The sequence below is a fragment of the Topomyia yanbarensis genome, chromosome 2 (assembly GCF_030247195.1).
Source record: "Topomyia yanbarensis strain Yona2022 chromosome 2, ASM3024719v1, whole genome shotgun sequence".
Lineage (NCBI taxonomy): Eukaryota > Metazoa > Arthropoda > Insecta > Diptera > Culicidae > Topomyia > Topomyia yanbarensis.
This window is the reverse complement of record NC_080671.1, coordinates 341,247,538-341,265,728: the sequence shown is the minus strand read 5'-3', so window position 1 is coordinate 341,265,728 and position 18,191 is coordinate 341,247,538. Positions and strand designations below refer to the sequence as shown.

At 35.2% G+C, this 18,191-nt stretch overlaps 1 protein-coding gene across 1 annotated transcript in view; it reads left to right on the top strand.

The window, feature by feature from the left end:
• LOC131680643 (gonadotropin-releasing hormone receptor) overlaps positions 1 to 18,191 on the top strand; it is a 115,663-nt gene that overhangs the window by 23,589 nt on the left and 73,883 nt on the right. The window contains exon 2 of the mRNA XM_058961358.1: positions 4,497 to 4,680. Within this exon, the coding sequence (XP_058817341.1) occupies positions 4,497 to 4,680 (184 nt within the window). The remainder of the gene's footprint in view (positions 1 to 4,496; positions 4,681 to 18,191) is intronic.

Genomic DNA, 18,191 nt, shown 5'->3' with positions numbered 1-18,191 from the left:
TTCTGATGTTTAGTTTCCAAGATATGAATGTTTGAATGCGTAAAAATGGCGTTTTTTGCAGTTTTTTTCAATTATCTGCCGAAACTGACATGACAGAATAACAATTTATATGTTTTTAGACAGCTTTAACGAATACCTTTCGAACAAGCTATAGATTGTTGAAATCGGACTATTATCAAAAGAGATATTAAACATTAAATACGGACGAAAGATTTTTATCATTTCCCATTGCCAGAAATATGACCAAAAACATATAATCTATTATTAACGCCAAAACGGCTTATTTTAGGTCAATTGTATCTTCGGAGAATTTAATGGAGGTAATATGCCCTTTCTTTTGGTATTGTGCTGTTGCTGATTAATCCCCTTATGAGTGAGATATTTTCACAAATTTTCTTGGAAGTGATTATATCTAAATGATGCCTTCAGCAAATTTATAGCTCTTACTTTTGCGAATAACTTTACTGAAGACTTCAAATATCTATTTTGAATACTTTAAAAGTTATGGGTTGTTGTTTGTTGCTTACTCTTTGTTGGCTATTTATTGTTCAATATAGTAATAATCCATTGAAATAAGCCAAACATTATTTCGATAAAACGAATTTTTTATTTCATTTTTTTATCTACAACCGCTAGAAATAATCACCGAACACTTCCAAGTTGTCTGGAAGGAACTTGATAACTTATCAGTGTAAAAATGTTCATTTGTGCGAACCTTCTGACTGCAATTTTTCTAACTTATAACCATCGGATCGATCTGAAACATATCGAAAAAAGAAAAGCGAAATAAATAACCCCAAGTAACGGCATAGCCAAGAGAAGGTTTTGGAGTTTAACACCATACAACCCCCCTCCCCCACCACACCCAAAAAAAAATATTGGATTGAAGTTGAAAATTTATTGATGCAGACTGATTTAATTCAATAATACAATAACAATTATCTGATCCGTAGATTGATAACCTGTTGTTGTAAACATCATGAGGACTTTTGATAAATTGTCGGAATGGGGTCCTGATATGTAACTGATCTATTGGTCTTGATTTCACAGTTGTCTAATTGCATCAATATCAAATTCCTGCCTGAAAACATTCCAATAGAAAATTCCAGAGTTCTGTAATCAATCATAATCCTCAGATTTCTTTTCAAATTGAGCTCGCTTTTGTAGAGATGTACTGTAATAAGGGTCTTTATTTAATAGAAATCGAAGTTAAAATTGATTTAATGTCTATGAAACATAGAACTGCTCACCAAAACATTGCATAACTTTCAACATTTGCTAAAAATGTTCTTGCCTTTCTCATTCACTCTAAAATTCGTCAATCCAATCCCGACCCGGAGGGCCGAGTGTCATATGCCAATCGACTGAGTTCGTCGAGATCGGAAAATGTCTGTGTGTATGTATATGTCTGTATGCGTGTATGTGTATATGTGGAAAAAAATTGACCTCTGTTTCTCAGAGATGGCTAGACCGATTTGCACAAAGTTAGTCTCAAATGAACAACCTTCCCATCGGCTGCTATTGAATTTTCTATTGATTGGACTTCCGGTTCCGGAGTTACGAGTTGAAGAGTGCAATCACACAGCAAATTCCCATATAAACTGAAATGAAAATTTTTCAAAATCAAATTTGTATTTTGGATGCCAAATGACTTTAAAATGCATGAAACATTAAAATGCATGACAAAAAATGACTTTTTTGGACTTTGGTACATTTTTGCCTTTCTCATATAGAAAGGTTATGCAATCACTCTAAAAGTCGTCAATGATACCGGCCCGGAGAGAATATGCAGTGAGGGGTTGCTACTTTAAAATTAAAACTAGTTTAAAATTTGTAAACAAGTTGAAAATTTTCGGCAGGACCCGGATCTCCCGGATCTTTCTCCATAATCCGCCGCTGGTTTCAAGCGATGTTTCAGTATCACATAGTATCTCAAGATCGTAGCTGTCGATCCGTTGTATGTATGTGCAAATCGTACTGAACATGTAATATTCATTTCCACCATTGTATTGAACATAACCAGCCATGGAATCGTAGTCTGGACAAATGAGACAAGCACAATTGCACCACTAGGTGGATTAAGACAGGTTTTTATTTTGGGAATGCGTCGAGTTGAGACGAAAACGTAATATGATTAATAACGAGGATAACACTTTCCGAATGTAGAGAGAAATTTATGAAAAATGACGATTTCCATTCGACTCTAGCAGGTCCTGATCGATTTTGATGGACATTTGATTTTTGTAGTATGACCAATTATATGTATAGGTCAAATGTTCAAAAACAGTAATTTAAGGTCAAGATAGCATCATTTTGAAACCGCCAATTTCGGAAGTTTAGTATCTTCAATGAGTTTTACAAACGTTAAACAGCGCATCATTTGATAAAATAATTTTGATGGTATATCGTCCAAGAAGTATTTATGGTGAATTTTCTCAGGTTAATATTCATGACTACAATAAAGTCTCAACAAATTCGCTAAAAACACGAACTCTGAACTATTTTCTGAAAAATTAATTCTGCATAATTTTAAAACTTCAAAAATTACGGTTTCGGAATTATGCCGTTTGGACAGTAAGATCGATTTTCACCAAATCCCCACCAAACTGAATTTCTGGCTACACCGCTGACTTCCAGTAAGTTAAAACAAAGTCGTTCTACACTCGTTCACAAGAAACGTCTTCGAATGCTGAATATCTATTATAATACATTAAAACCCCGATTTTATCAGCCAAATATGAACATCTGTTTGATGGGCTCTAGCAGACGAACAAGACAGAATTCGAGTAAATCCTTTCTTGAGCACGTTTTCCTTATCATGGAGATAGAAATATGTAAAGTAAAAAGTTCATCATAATCAGAAATAGTTATCAGACTACATCAAGGGACGGGAAGAATATTTTAACAGCTTCAGTTTATTATAAAGAAAAAAAATGCCCGATTTAGTCAATGTACCCATTTTGTCAGCCTAAAATACACCATGAGACTGATAAAAATGGGTCTTTATTGCATGTATTATTCACTGTGTTTCACATTAATAGGTATATTTCACTTTTGGGGATTTTTTTATTGCATCGAACTACAACAATTTTTAGGTAGTTTTCAAGGGGTTCTTCCAAAATTTGGCGAACCTATTCCAATTCGTATACCAATTAATCGTTATACTTAAGGGTTTATATGTTGCAGATAGAGAAAATACTGAATTTTTTTTCCTACACAATATTACGAAAGCAATTTTTCTTAATAAGTTTGTGAAAATTATAAACTATTTGAAGTTTTTAAATAGTTTTATTTTTTATTTAACCGTGATTTTTTAATAAATAGTGACCATCGCTTCACAACGTAGTCTATTTCTCATGGCTTGCGGTGAGCACGATCTCTCGAATTGCTGAACTGAAAATTATGGAATAGAAATTAATTTTTAGTATTCTTTACAGATTTAACTAGCCGCGCAGATAGCTCTGAATTAGACCCGCTGGTGCCCTAAGACGATTTCGCTAGATTTTCAGAGCACTGTGCACCCAGTGCATTAACGCAAATGACGGAAGGATATCGAAAAGTTTCGTGAAAATGAAAATTCCCGTAATTATGATGATTTTCCCAAACGGTTCGTTTTCGAGAGGTTTTTATTTGTTCTTTGACATTAGGATTAGCGATAATAATTCAAATCAAGGATACTACTGGGAAGTCACCTTTAGAAAAAGTCGATGTCGAAGTAAAATTTGGAACTATGCACGCATGCACTTCAGAGATAGCGTGATATCAGGAGCTGCGATTTCATTAAATTTTTTTTAGTTCTCAGTCGCGTTTGAAATTTGAGTAAAGTATAAACTTCAAATCGATTCAAAAAAAAATCGATTTTTTTGGCTCAGTACAATATATAAATTTAGTTTTCCCACCACAATTTAGATATTTAGATATTTTATGGTCCATTTTTTCGCTTTCCCATTGATTTGGTTTGAGATTTCTAGCACTGATGTTGTCCTATGCTGATTTGAGCGATTCTCTGAGTCCTGCCACTATCCCATGTAATATGTGTTATCAAAAACATCGCGAAGCATCACGTTCTAAATGTTCTCAAACGATATAATATCCGAAGAGAGTGATAAGAGTTATAAGAAATGTCTCATCACACTGTTAGGTGGATTAAAAGCGTTTTTTTCAGTTCAATATTACCGTGGCTGTTTTTTCTTTTTCAAAATTTTAGAACTCGAATAATGATTTATTTTCCTGTATATAGTTGTCATGTGATGTATAATAATAAAATGTAATATATGCATTTAAAAGCTTTTAATGAATATAAACAACGCACACATTCTCGTGATTCATGATTGAGAAAGGCACAATTGCACCGCTAGGTGGATTAAAATAGGTTTTTTTTATATTCTTGTCCAACCAACGTGTTTTTCTATGATCAGATATACATCCATATTTAAAATTTTCCTTTCGCTGGTTTCGTGTAGTGACCAAAATTTCCGTTTTTCTTCACTTTCCAGTGGATGATTTTCCGGGTGGCGAAAGGTCCTTTCCTGGAGGATTTCTACCAGTGCGTGACGCACGGTTTCTACACCGACCGCTGGCAGGAGCAGCTGTATACCACCTTCACCCTAGTGTTTATGTTCATCATTCCACTGCTGATACTGATCGGCACGTATTTATCCACTTTTAGGACTATATCAAGTGAGTATGTTAGGTTGGGTAGACAAGGATAGAGCCTGCAATGGGTAATTACCGGTAAGATTATTATTAGCAAATGATAATGTGATTAGGACTCCTTAACCTCTGACTAAGCGTAATTGAAGGGATTCTAGCACAAAAAGTGGTGTTTTAATAGGTGTAACACAATATGACTGAAATTTGATGTTCGACCATTTCGCGTGGGATCATCATTTAATTTTGGCATCATTGTGTCGAAATTAGTTACACAAATATGTATTTCGAAATATGTACGATTACTACAAATAACGGAAAATATAATTTTATGAAAACTTATTAAATATATGGGTTCTATTATTTTCTGTGCACGACACTTCGGCACACAGTGGACGGAGATAGACCAAAACCTCGAAAAAAATGTCAATTTCTGGTTATACCATTCCTTTTTAATTATTATTCTAACATTGAAATATATATATATATATATATATATATATATATATATATATATATATATATATATATATATATATATATATATATATATATATATATATATATATATATATATATATATATATATATATATATATATATATATATATATATATATATATATATATATATATATATATATATATATATATATATATATATATATATATATATATATATATATATATATATATATATATATATATATATATATATATATATATATAAGTTAAGCGCGAATCCGCCCTAACGACCATAAATGACAACTCAACCAAAAGCATCGTAGCAACACCCGAAATAGCTAAGCCAGCGTCGCGTACGTGGAACACGCGTGAACGACCAAACATCAGACCATCATGGGAGCCACCGTTACCAGGTGCAAGATCAGCAGTTCTAGGAATCAAGCTAGGGACTCAGGTGTTCGATAAACATTGAATAAATCAGTCTTTAGTGTGCTGTCGAGTAGGTTATTTCGGTTTTACTTTTTAAAAAGAAATTTTCCAAAGCAGAAGCTTTCACTGGCGCAGTCGGGTGCGGATTTTTTCAGTAATAACCCCGGAATAGATCCTTCCGCGAGTGTACATCGTGCGAATTGCGCTTTATTCTGAAGAAACTCCGCCGAATCTACACACCTTGCGAACGGATATCGCAAAAAAATACTGTAAGTAGTTTTAATCTTTCATAATCTAACGCTAAAGAGAACGGCTAAGTGAAACAAAAAAGCCCTATCTTTAGATAAACACGTAATACAATTACTAATTCAGAGACCCGAGCCCCGACCCACGGTAAGCGGAGGTCTGAATATCACAAACCTAAAATAAGTGAAACTAACCCTAAACAAAGAAAACACTAAATAATTTGCAATAAAGTGTATAAGTTAAATTTTATAAGTGAATCTAACAATGGAAGCTCATCTCCAGGCACGCATAGCTGAACTACAGCAGCTGCTCGCCGAAAAAGAGGAGCACATCGAGCAAATGCAACTCGAATCAATTGGTGCAGCAGAAGCAGTGCAGGCTGCACAAGCTGCTGCTAATGCCGCGCGTTTGCAATTGCAAACAACTAATACCGCAGACCAAACCCCACGGGTGGAAGATATTTTAAAAACGCTTCAAACACCCCAAATAATTAAATAGTTGCCGTCTTTCGATGGCAACCCAATAAAACTGCATAGCTTTATTAAAAGCATTGATAACCTCATGCCACTAATAGAAAGTGCAAGAGGTACAACTGTATTTAATGTCTGGTTACAGGCAATTAGAGCAAAGGTGACTGGCGAAGCTGATAATGCACTGGAGCTCTACGGGACCATTCTAGAATGGGAAGAAATAAAGACCAATTTAATCACCCATTATAGTGACAGACGTGACGAAGTCTGCCTCACTAGAGACCTGTTCAAACTAGAACAGACCACAAGTATCGAAGATTTCTACGGAAAAGTGTCCCATATAATATCTCTGCTTGTTAATCTATTAAATTTAAACCACGACAGCGAACAAATTAAACATGCTAAGAAAAAATTGTATGCTGAAATGGGCTTAAAAGTTTTCCTGGGAGGATTAAAAGATCCTCTTGGCCCGATAATTAGAGCGCAAACTCCAACTACTATCAGAGAAGCCTTGAGACTATGTCTCGAGGAAAACAACTACAATCACGGGAGAAACTGCCCAAAAACTCCTCCAGGTTTCCTACAACCTCGACCACCTCCAACCTTCCAACAATTTCGACCCCCTCAGATATTTTCACAGTATCACCCCCCTCAAAACGCTCAACAATACAGGCCATCTCCACCTATCCAACAATTCCGACCTCCTCCACCTTTCCGACAAGGTCAACCCCCACAATTTAGACAACCTCAGTACAATCAGCAATTTCCCAAACCAGTCCCTATGGAAGTCGATCCTTCCATCAGGAGCCGAGAAATTAATTATATGAACCGCTCACACCCGACAAGAGCTAATCATGGTCCACATTATCAACTACAAGTCGACAACGAACCCCATGAGTATTTCTATGACGAATTTGATATTCCTGACCCTCAGGCACAATATGAAATGCCGAACTCATATCAGCAACCTGAGAATTCACTACCCACAGACGAATATGCAGGGCAAACTTCTCAAACACAAAACGACAACACTAATAATAATGAAGAGGGAGACGATTTAAATTTTCTGATGGCTCAAGGTCACCATCCGATGACCTAGAGAATTTCATTCCTTACATTACGATACAAACATCAAAAGGTTTACTAAAATTTCTCATTGACACCGGCGCTAATAAAAATTATATTAGCCCGCGACACGTCAACCTCGAAAGGTGTCGTTTTACGGAACCCATCAAAGTCCGTAATATTAGTGGTTCACACTGTTTAAATCAGTACGTCGAATTTAGTCCGTTCCCACAAAACGAAAAATTAAGATTTCACGTCTTCGAATTTCACGACTTTTTCGATGGATTGATTGGTTACCAATCCTTACAAAAGTTAAAGGCTGATATTCTGACCACCTCTAATGAACTCAAATTGCCAAACAATACAATCAAAATGCATCGCAAATATCCGAACACAACCCAGGTAACGCTCAATGCTCACGAGAGCAAAACAATTAACCTTCCCGTGAGTTCCACAGAAGGAGATTTTCTTCTAGAAGATGATTTAAAAATTAATCCCAGCATAGTTATCGGATCCGGCATATACCAAGCAAACGACAATAGAGCATTCTTCCGAATTTCAAATCTATCGGATACTCCTACAAAATTCTTGATTACGAATCCTCTAAACATTGAAATTAATAATTTCGAAACAAGTACACCCAACCTTAATCAACCCGATATAAAACAATCGCTTTTAAAACAGCTGCGGACCACACATCTGAATAAAGAAGAAGAATCCAAACTTCTGCAGCTCATATCGAAATATGAAGACGTATTTTTCATTGAAGGTGAAAAACTTACATTCACTAGCGCTATTAAGCACAAAATTAATACGAAAGATGACCTACCAGTACATGCTAAATCGTACCGTTACCCTTTCTGTCATAGAGAAGAGGTACAACGCCAAATTATGAAAATGCTTGACCAAGGCATCATTCGGCATTCGAATAGTTCATGGACATCACCAGTCTGGATCGTCGAAAAAAAATTAGACGCTTCTGGAAAGAAAAAGTGGCGACTTGTAATAGACTACAGAAAACTTAATGAAAAAACGGTCGACGACCGTTACCCCATACCCAATATTACAGACATCCTCGACAAATTAGGTCGTTGTATGTATTTTACAACCTTAGACCTCGCCTCTGGTTTCCACCAAATCGAAGTCGAAAAAGTAGACATTCCAAAAACTGCATTTAGTGTAGAAAATGGACACTATGAGTTTTTGCGAATGCCTTTTGGGTTGAAAAATGCACCTTCAACGTTCCAGCGCGTGATGGACAACGTGCTGAGGGAACACATCGGAGTCATATGTTTAGTGTACATGGATGACATCATTGTCTTTTCTACCAGTCTAACTGAGCATCTTGACAATTTGTCAAAAATTTTCGCGACATTGAAAAAACACAATCTGAAGGTACAATTGGACAAGAGCGAATTCCTACAAAAGGAGGTTGCCTTCCTGGGCCATATTGTGACTTCGGAAGGTGTCAAACCCAATCCCGACAAAATTAAAATTATAAAAGAATGGCCATTGCCATCAAATGAAAAAGAACTGCGTGGTTTCCTGGGTATTTTAGGATACTACCGCAAATTCATTAAAGACTTCGCTAAAATAGCCAAGCCACTGACTAATGCCCTTAGAAAAGGTGAAGGCATTTCTCACTCGAGAGACTTCGTTGAAGCATTCGAAAAATGTAAAAATATTCTATCAGGGAGCAATATTCTGCAATATCCTGACTTTTCCAAACAATTCATACTTACCACAGATGCCTCCAACTTTGCAATCGGCACTGTGTTATCTCAAGGAATTGTAGGAAGTGATAAGCCGATAGCCTTCGCTTCCAGAACTTTGAATAAGTCAGAGGAAAAATATTCAGCTATAGAGAAAGAACTATTGGCTGTTGTATGGGCTTGCAAATATTTTCGCCCTTACTTATATGGCCGGAAGTTTATTCTTTATACTGATCATAAACCTCTCACATATGGGCTTAATCTGAAAGACACTAATAATAGGCTTGTCCATTGGCGTCTTTCACTTAGCGAATTTGATTACGAAATACGTTACCGTCCTGGTAAACAAAACATAGTCGCAGACAGTTTATCAAGGATTCGGAACGAAATTAATATAAATGAGGAGGAAATCTCATCCGATAATGCCACGGTGCATTCTGCGGATACAGACGACTCCGAATTTATCCCGTGTACTGAGCTCCCGGTGAACACCTTTAGTAACCAAATAATTTTGAAAGTCGGGCCTGACGAGCCAGACAATTACGAACAAATATTCCCCAGAGTATATCGAAAAACGATAACAAAATCTGTCTTCGGCGTACCAGTTATGATCCGTATATTCAAAGATTACATGGACCTTAGACGGACTAATTGTATCTACTGTCCGGAAAGTATTATGAACATCATACAGATCACCTACAAAAACTACTTTAGCAGGGCCAAACCGTTTAAAGTTGTCATTTCACAAAAACTTTTGATAGATTTACAAACACCAGAAGAACAGAACCTCGTGATAGAACAAACGCACGAATGTGCACACAGAGGAATCTGGGAAAATAATCAGCAAATAATAAAGAGGTATTATTTTCCGAAGATGAAAATAAAAATCAGAGAGTTCATAAAACTCTGCGACATATGTTACAAAAATAAATACGACCGACATCCCTACAAAATTATATTAGGATCAACACCAAATCCGAACAGACCGCTTGACATAGTTCACGTCGACATCTTTGTAGCAAAAAAGGAACACTTTCTGTCATTCTTAGACAAATTTTCCAGATACGGTACTCTAGTACACATCAAATCCCGAAACATTTTAGATATAAGAAAAGGGTTAACTAAATTTTTCAAAATCTACGGGACACCACGCTTAATCGTATGCGATAACGAGCCAGCCCTTAAGTCTATAGAAGTTCGAGGACTCTTGCAGGACTTAAATATCGAAATATTTTTCACACCACCTAACCACAGTGAAAGCAACGGTACGGTTGAACGATTTCATTCAACCATAGCAGAAATATTTCGCTGTAACAAACCAAATTACGAAGATCTAAACATTAAAGAAATATTTAACATTGCGTGTACATTGTATAACAACACAATTCACTCTGCAATAAAACTCAAACCTAGGGAAGTTTTCTACGGGTTGAAAGATCAACAAGAAAGACCCCTCAATATAGAATTAATAGTAAAGGCCCGCAACGAACTCTATGACGAGGTTATGCTCGCACACAATAGATCAAAACTCAGAAATTTGGAATATCATAATAAACACAGAGAACCAGAACCGGAAATAGAACCAAATGCCATAGCTTACAAAAAAATTCAAGGCATCAAAAAAAAACAAAACCAAAGTATTTACCAGTCCGAGCATCAGAAAACAAGGGTAGAATACTTGTAGATGACTCTGGCCGGGAAATACATAAAGATAATGTCAAAAGAATTTAATAGATTTTGTACTTTCAGAAAACGAGATGATCAACGCCTGCAGAATCCTCCTGATTTGCCTCCTACTCACTCTTCCCATCACACCCTATTCACAGTCCATCCAGATACATGACATAACAAACAACGCAGGTGCGTTGCTTCTTCAAAGAGGGGAGGGAAGAATAATAGCGGGGTATGATAGACTTTTACACATAATCGATTTCATAAAATTTGACGTGTCTGTCGCAATAATTGAGAACGTAATAAGTCAGATAAAAAATTCTACAGATTTTTCAGAAATAATTGTAACTAAATTAACTGAAATAAAGTTCATCCTTAGTACCTTGCACGATAGACCAAGAAATAAACGTTCAATTAACATATTAGGAAGCATAATAAAAACGGTGACAGGGAATCTAGATGCTGAAGATATGAACATAATTAATTCTAATTTAGATAACCTCAGGAGAACAGAAAATGTATTAATCCAACAGAACAATAGACAAATAAAAATAAATTCCAAATTCGAAAATAGACTCAATATGATTACCGATGGTTTCAGAAACCAACAAAATGTACTTAATAAAATCATTGACAACGAAGATTATGTTATAACAGAAAATCATAAAATTTCAATTATTTTTCAACTAGACTCCCTTCTGAACACACTAAAATCAATTGAATATTGTATAATGTTAGCGAAACTAAATATGGTCAGTAAAACCATTTTCACACCAAAAGAAGTAGAAATAATAGCGCAGGAAATTAAAAACCAAGGCCTAGAAATCCACGATGCAGACGAAGCATTCAACTATCTGACAACAAGGGACCAACACTCATCATCAGCATCAACGCTCCACGCCTACTTTCTGAAAGATATAGAAAAGTCATCATCGAACCCCTACCACTCCTGAACCAAACCGTTAAACTAACGCACAACACAGTTTTCATCAACCCGACACAAATACTTGCAGTAATTTCCAGATGTCAAGAATACAACAGAGTGACAATCTGCGAGAGGAAACAATTGATTGAAATCAGCGATGATCCTTGTGAAGCTCCACTTCTAAGAGGCCAACACGGAAAGTGCCATTTATCAGAAAAACCTCCGTCATCAGAAACAAGACCACTAACCCCAGGAACACTGTTGGTGATATCCGTTCACCAAGACGTACGCATCAACAGCACCTGCGGCATCAGCAATAGGACGTTAACCGGAATCCACTTGGTAACGTTTCATAATTGCTCACTCCACATTAGGAACGCGCTGTTCGAAAATTTTGAACTACGGTTCTATCAACCAACAATTTTGCCACTGCAATCAGGCAAAATACAAACTATGCAAATAGAGCGGCACGTAAACATATCAGAGCTACACCAACTCAACATAGCAAACAGAAACCGCCTCGAAATAGTTAACATGGAACACCGACTTGGATTTTTATCGCTTCCCTAATAAAAAAAATTATACAAGTACTTTAACCCATATAGTCCAACGATTTCACATATACTTTGGATGATTCTCTGAACAGGTCGTTAGGCTCTTGGATCATAAGATGTTTATTAGGGTTAGCACAGCAGTTGTCCTCATTTTCGTATTGTTGATTTTTATACTTGTTAAATATTACCAGTTTACAAAAATAGAAAATTGCTCGGGACGAGCAATACTTGAAGGGGAAGCAGTTAAGCGCGAATCCGCCCTAACGACCATAAATGACAACTCAACCAAAAGCATCGTAGCAACACCCGAAATAGCTGAGCCAGCGTCGCGTACGTGGAACACGCGTGAACGACCAAACATCAGACCATCATGGGAGCCACCGTTACCAGGTGCAAGATCAGCAGTTCTAGGAATCAAGCTAGGGACTCAGGTGTTCGATAAACATTGAATAAATCAGTCTTTAGTGTGCTGTCGAGTAGGTTAGTTCGGTTTTACTTTTTAAAAAGAAATTTTCCAAAGCAGAGGCTTTCACTTTTATATATATATATATATATATATATATATATATATATATATATATATATATATATATATATATATATATATATATATATATATATATATATATATATATATATATATATATATATATATATATATATATATATATATATATATATATATATATATATATATATATATATTGCAAATTTGGAGAAGATTTTTTTACATCTCAGAGCTCAAAACGAAAAATGTGTGTTTTTTTCTATTTTTAAGTAGTATCGGAATGATCTAGTCTTATCAGTTTTATTCAGAATCGAGTGTTCTTTTCGTGTAACTAGGTGACCAAAGCCGGAAAACATTTTTAAGGGGTTACACGAATGTAGAAGATGAAAAATCAGACATATTTCGATAATTTTTCTTGACGCAATAAAAAGGTGCATCGAGGTCCCGTCCAGTGGGATTTATAATACAAATTCTGAAGCACAAAAATAATTGTTCAAGCAATTTTGTGACAAGATGGAAGCAATTACCTTGAACCTATCAAAACCAAAATATATGCTGTTTCGTTCATCTAGAAGAGCTATAGGCGTGCATCCAGACTCACGAATGGGACAGTCTGTAATTCAGGAAACTAACTGCTTCAAATATTTAGGCCTTCACTTAGACTCTCCTGGATTGAGCATATAAAATCTATAGAGAGAAAAGTTGCATCGTTATGTGGGGCTATGCGTAAAGTATGCTCTTTTGTTCTCCAGCATGTACTTCTAAAAATTTTTTATGCGCGCATCCACTCATTGCTGAACTACCTTGTATCTGTGTGGGGCCGTGCCAGCATTTCGATTCTGAAAAAGCTACAAACACTTCAAAACAGATGTCTTTAAATCTATCTATCTATCTATCTATATTATATATATATATATATATATATATATATATATATATATATATATATATATATATATATATATATATATATATATATATATATATATATATATATATATATATATATATATATATATATATATATATATATATATATATATATTATATATCTATCTATCTATCTATATATATAAAAGTCAAAGTTTGTATGTATATGATTTATAGACTCCCAAACGGCTTAATCGATTTCCGTAAAAATTTGCACACGGTAGGTATTTGGTATGGGGCGTGTTTGTGTGCTATTAGTTGGAGATTATCTGCCCCCCAGATGGCGCTTTAGAACAAATTGTGTTTTCCTACTATTTCGCAGAGTGTCGCAGCAACGCGCGATGGGTATTAGCTAGTTATTTATAAAAAACCAATGTACCCTACTATTTTGTTATACAGTAATAATGCCCATAACATTTTACCTTTGCTTGGGTTGACTAACTACCAAACAATAATATACATCCACAATGATTTGCATAATACTATTGCTCATAATAATTTAGAATTTACAACAGACATTCGCGCTCACAGCACTAGACAAGCCAATCATTTATTATACTCCAGAGTATCCACGAACCTTGGTCAAAGACGCATTTCTTTCATCAGACCTAAGTTATTCAACCAGCTTCCTACTGATTTAATGCAAATAACATGTCGTACTCGTTTCCAAGCAAAATTGAAACTAATTTTAAAAAATAAAACAGGAAAATTGTTAATTTAAACTTCGTTCATCATCAATCGAGCTTATTCCTTTAGTAATAATTGGTTAGCATTTTTTTAATAAAAAACACTTGATAAATGCATTTTTTCTAGTAATAAGTAATAAATAAATTTAAATTATTATAAGCTTCCTGCAAAGCTACGCTGGAACCCTTAAAAGGAATTTTTTTCCGTTGGGTACTCGCCGAAGCTACTTCTTGTCAAATTTTGTGTTTTGTCGGTCTCGCATTGTTTTTTTTTTGTTCTTATGGTTTCCGCGATTCGTAACTTTGTTTTGTTGTGCTGACCTTTTTTGTACGCTGAGAACTGAAGTGTCCACTACCAGAGGGCTCCGTCTGTAAGTTTTTTGGTGTGGGGATAAAAGGCGGGCTATTAAAAAAATGCCGGCTTTTCCCGTTGGCGTGTTTTTTTTTTTTGGAAAGTGTCAACGGCCGGAAATCTATCTCCCGTAATCTTTGACCTAGAGCTCTAAATCGAGGTTTTTTCGATTCCTTATAACAATAGCAAGCAAAAGTTTGATGAAAAAACGCCGAAAATGTTATAAAAATTGATACAAAATTGATAATTAAAACAAAAATTATTCAAAAAATAAAATCCATACATACAAATTTAAGAGTGATCACTACAGCTACATTTCCGGCCAGCTCAAAAAAGTGGATTTGAGAAAAACGCGAAAAAAGGCGTTGCAGCAGAATTCAAAATTTGAACATTTATCTATCATTATCGTCTTCCATATTTTAGTATATCATTTTCAAGGTCCTACAGCATATTCTTGAAAAAAAAAATTTTCGATTTTTTGAAATATTCTACGGTGTGGAACCCCTTATTTTTAATGGAGACGAATGATAGTCTGTATGAAGCTTAATTTAAAATTAGGGGAGCCCGGAGCTAGTTGGCGGTTGAGGTAAGTTGGCGGAATCCCCTTTTCTCCGTTTCTATTGGACATAAAGCGCTGTCTCTCGTTGCGAACCTCAAGTAATGTGAAATGCATTATCCAATGTGTTTTTGTTGCAGAACATTTTGTTTTGTAGAAGCTGTAGGCGATATTGTGTTTTTGAGCATACTTTGTAAATTTTCTTAATTTTAAACATTTTGTGTTATTTAAGGGGGTTTTCAATGTATTCCCCGAATGATTATATTTTTCGATAGTGCGTGAAAAGAGCTTTCAGTATCCGTATAGACATTACACCTATCCATATACAAAATTAATTTTCTAATCCTTTTTAATAAAATATGCGGTTGGGGTAAGTTGGCGGTAACGCTCACGGGGCAAGTTGGCGGTACTATTTACAGTGCAAAAATAGTCATCACATATTTTCATTTCTGAAATTCACTCCAAAGTAAGAGAAACTTTTTCTTGTGTCTCTCGTCAATGCAGGGGACAATTATTTCGGACAATCGCCTGAATAACTTCGAAAATTTGCTTTTGAATATGGAGTACGTGTCGAATTAAAATGACGGGGCATTGAGACTGAAATATAGTAAAAAGTGTCAAGTAATATACAGTTTTATTGAAAAGACAATCGTCACATTTCATAAGGACCACTGATGTAATAGAATTTCCGTTTGATTGCTTCTTTTTCTGGCATTCCGCCAACTTACCCCATACATACCGCAAACTACCCCCGGTGCTGGGGTAAGTTGGCGGCTTTTCCGCGTCACATATTTTTGTCTCTAGACAACGTATCAAACACTTTCATTAAACTCAGAGATGTTGCTAACAGTCTGCTCTTTCATGCAACGTGTTATCTTTTGCAAGTACTACAAAATTCAACGCGGTAAAAAATGAAAACTGAAAACACCGCCAACTAGCCCCGGTCTCCCCTAATATTCTCAATTCTGCAATTGCTAATAATGCATTTTTTGACAATTGATTTGTTGAAACCGATAACAATTAGTTGCTTCCAGTTATTTAGATTCAAGCAACTGTTGGATGATTTTTTTAATTAAATTAGAGAACTTTATCATGGTTCCTAAATCTTCGGAGGAGAGTCCAAAAACAAGAATCTCGTGTGATATGAGATATGAAAAGAAAAAAAAAATCTGTAAACTGATGTCAGCGGCGGATCCAAGGGTAAACTCCTGGAGGTCCACACCCCTCCCTAAGTGTTTTTACTTGTTGAGAAATTTAAAATTAGTTTCAATTTTATTTTAGTCTCCAACTCAAAATTATTCCAAACCAAATTTGACCACCAAAACTGATTTCAATTTATCTATTTATTTTCGTGAAGCATATGTAGACTACATAGAATGGTTTTACAATATTTACTTATATACTATACATTATTTCTACGGTTCAGTTTAGATTTGATTTGTTTTCTAGACATGGAAAGGTCAATTATTACACAATTTTCATTATAATGACGCATCATTCTATTGATGGGGCTATTTTTAGCATAGTTTGTCCTAAAAGATTGTTCTTGGAATAAATTACGAGTTCTTAGTTGTCGGCTAGGTACATAAAATTTTATTTGCGAAAGTAATGATGCGGATTGTACACGTTGAGAAATAATGTCGTTGATAAAGCAAAGCATGGCAAATTCGCGGCGATCTTTGAGTGTTTGTATATTAATGAGCATGCAACGTTCTTTTTACGATGGAAGAGGAAATCTAAACCGTTTATTCAAAACGTAATATCTAACAAATGTAAACAAACTGAGTTTATTATGCCAAATAAAAGCTAAGCATTGACTCTTTATCGTCCACAAATAATAGAGAAAAATGATAACTCTTTATATGTTAATTTAATCTTAAGTCAAAATGTCAAATATAGTATACCAAAGCTTTGCTAATATTTTGTAGATGTGATGTTTTGTGTTGTGATGTTTCTCCAAGTCGACTGTAATTAGTATGTTTTTCCAATGCCAAACCTCATATCTACACTCTCGGTTGCAATATGTACAGCACATGATATATATATATCACAACTACAAGCCCGTCTTTCTAAACGCCACAGTAAAATGTGCCATCTACAAACGGAGTTGCCAAGACCACATATGTAAAAGAGCATAATAGTAAAAGTGATCGGCAAAATGTAATAAAATAATAGTTATCAATTATCTCTCTATTATCTTCGCGAAAAACATGTAATAGACACATTCCACGCACTTGTATCGCTTACCTCATGAAAATAAATCTGCTAATATAAGTAAAAGTTGTTCTGAAATATGTTGGTATAGGTTTAAGGCTCCCAAGTCATAGATATATAGAAAATTTTTAAAAGAATTTTATGACGCTCGCCAATAAAAACCAATAATACATTTAAGACTCGTTTTTAATAATTGAATATATTTTCCCGTACCACACCGGTATGTTCGTAATCAAATTAATTTGAAGTAATCTTAAATGCCATTTTATTGTATACATATTGTACAAAGATTTCATCTTTGTACGCAGATTATTTGAGTGAATGGATTGCCGGATAAAAGGGGGCAAAAATTGACTATTTTTGCGTTATCCCCTAACGCAGAAATCATGTTTTTTTCAATTTTTCACAAAAACAATGCACGATATCTATAAAATATTTTCAGAAGCTATTAGTACTCATCAATACCTTTCTAAAAATGTGCTATTTGTATATGACAAACTTTGAAATCGTCCTTTCATACGGGTGCACTGAAGCGTTGTCCCCTAACGCTTTCCGTTACAGTATGGTAAATCCTTCTGCAGAGATACTTTGGGAGCCTACAGAACAGGATATAGACATAAAAGATATAAGCAACCTATTTCAGAAATAGCGCATCCATGTAGTGATATGAGTGGCCTAAGGGGTGGAAAGAGAGGGGGGGGGGGGGGGTATTGCCATTAAGAGGAAGGCCTACCTTATAATATCGCAAAATAGTCGAGT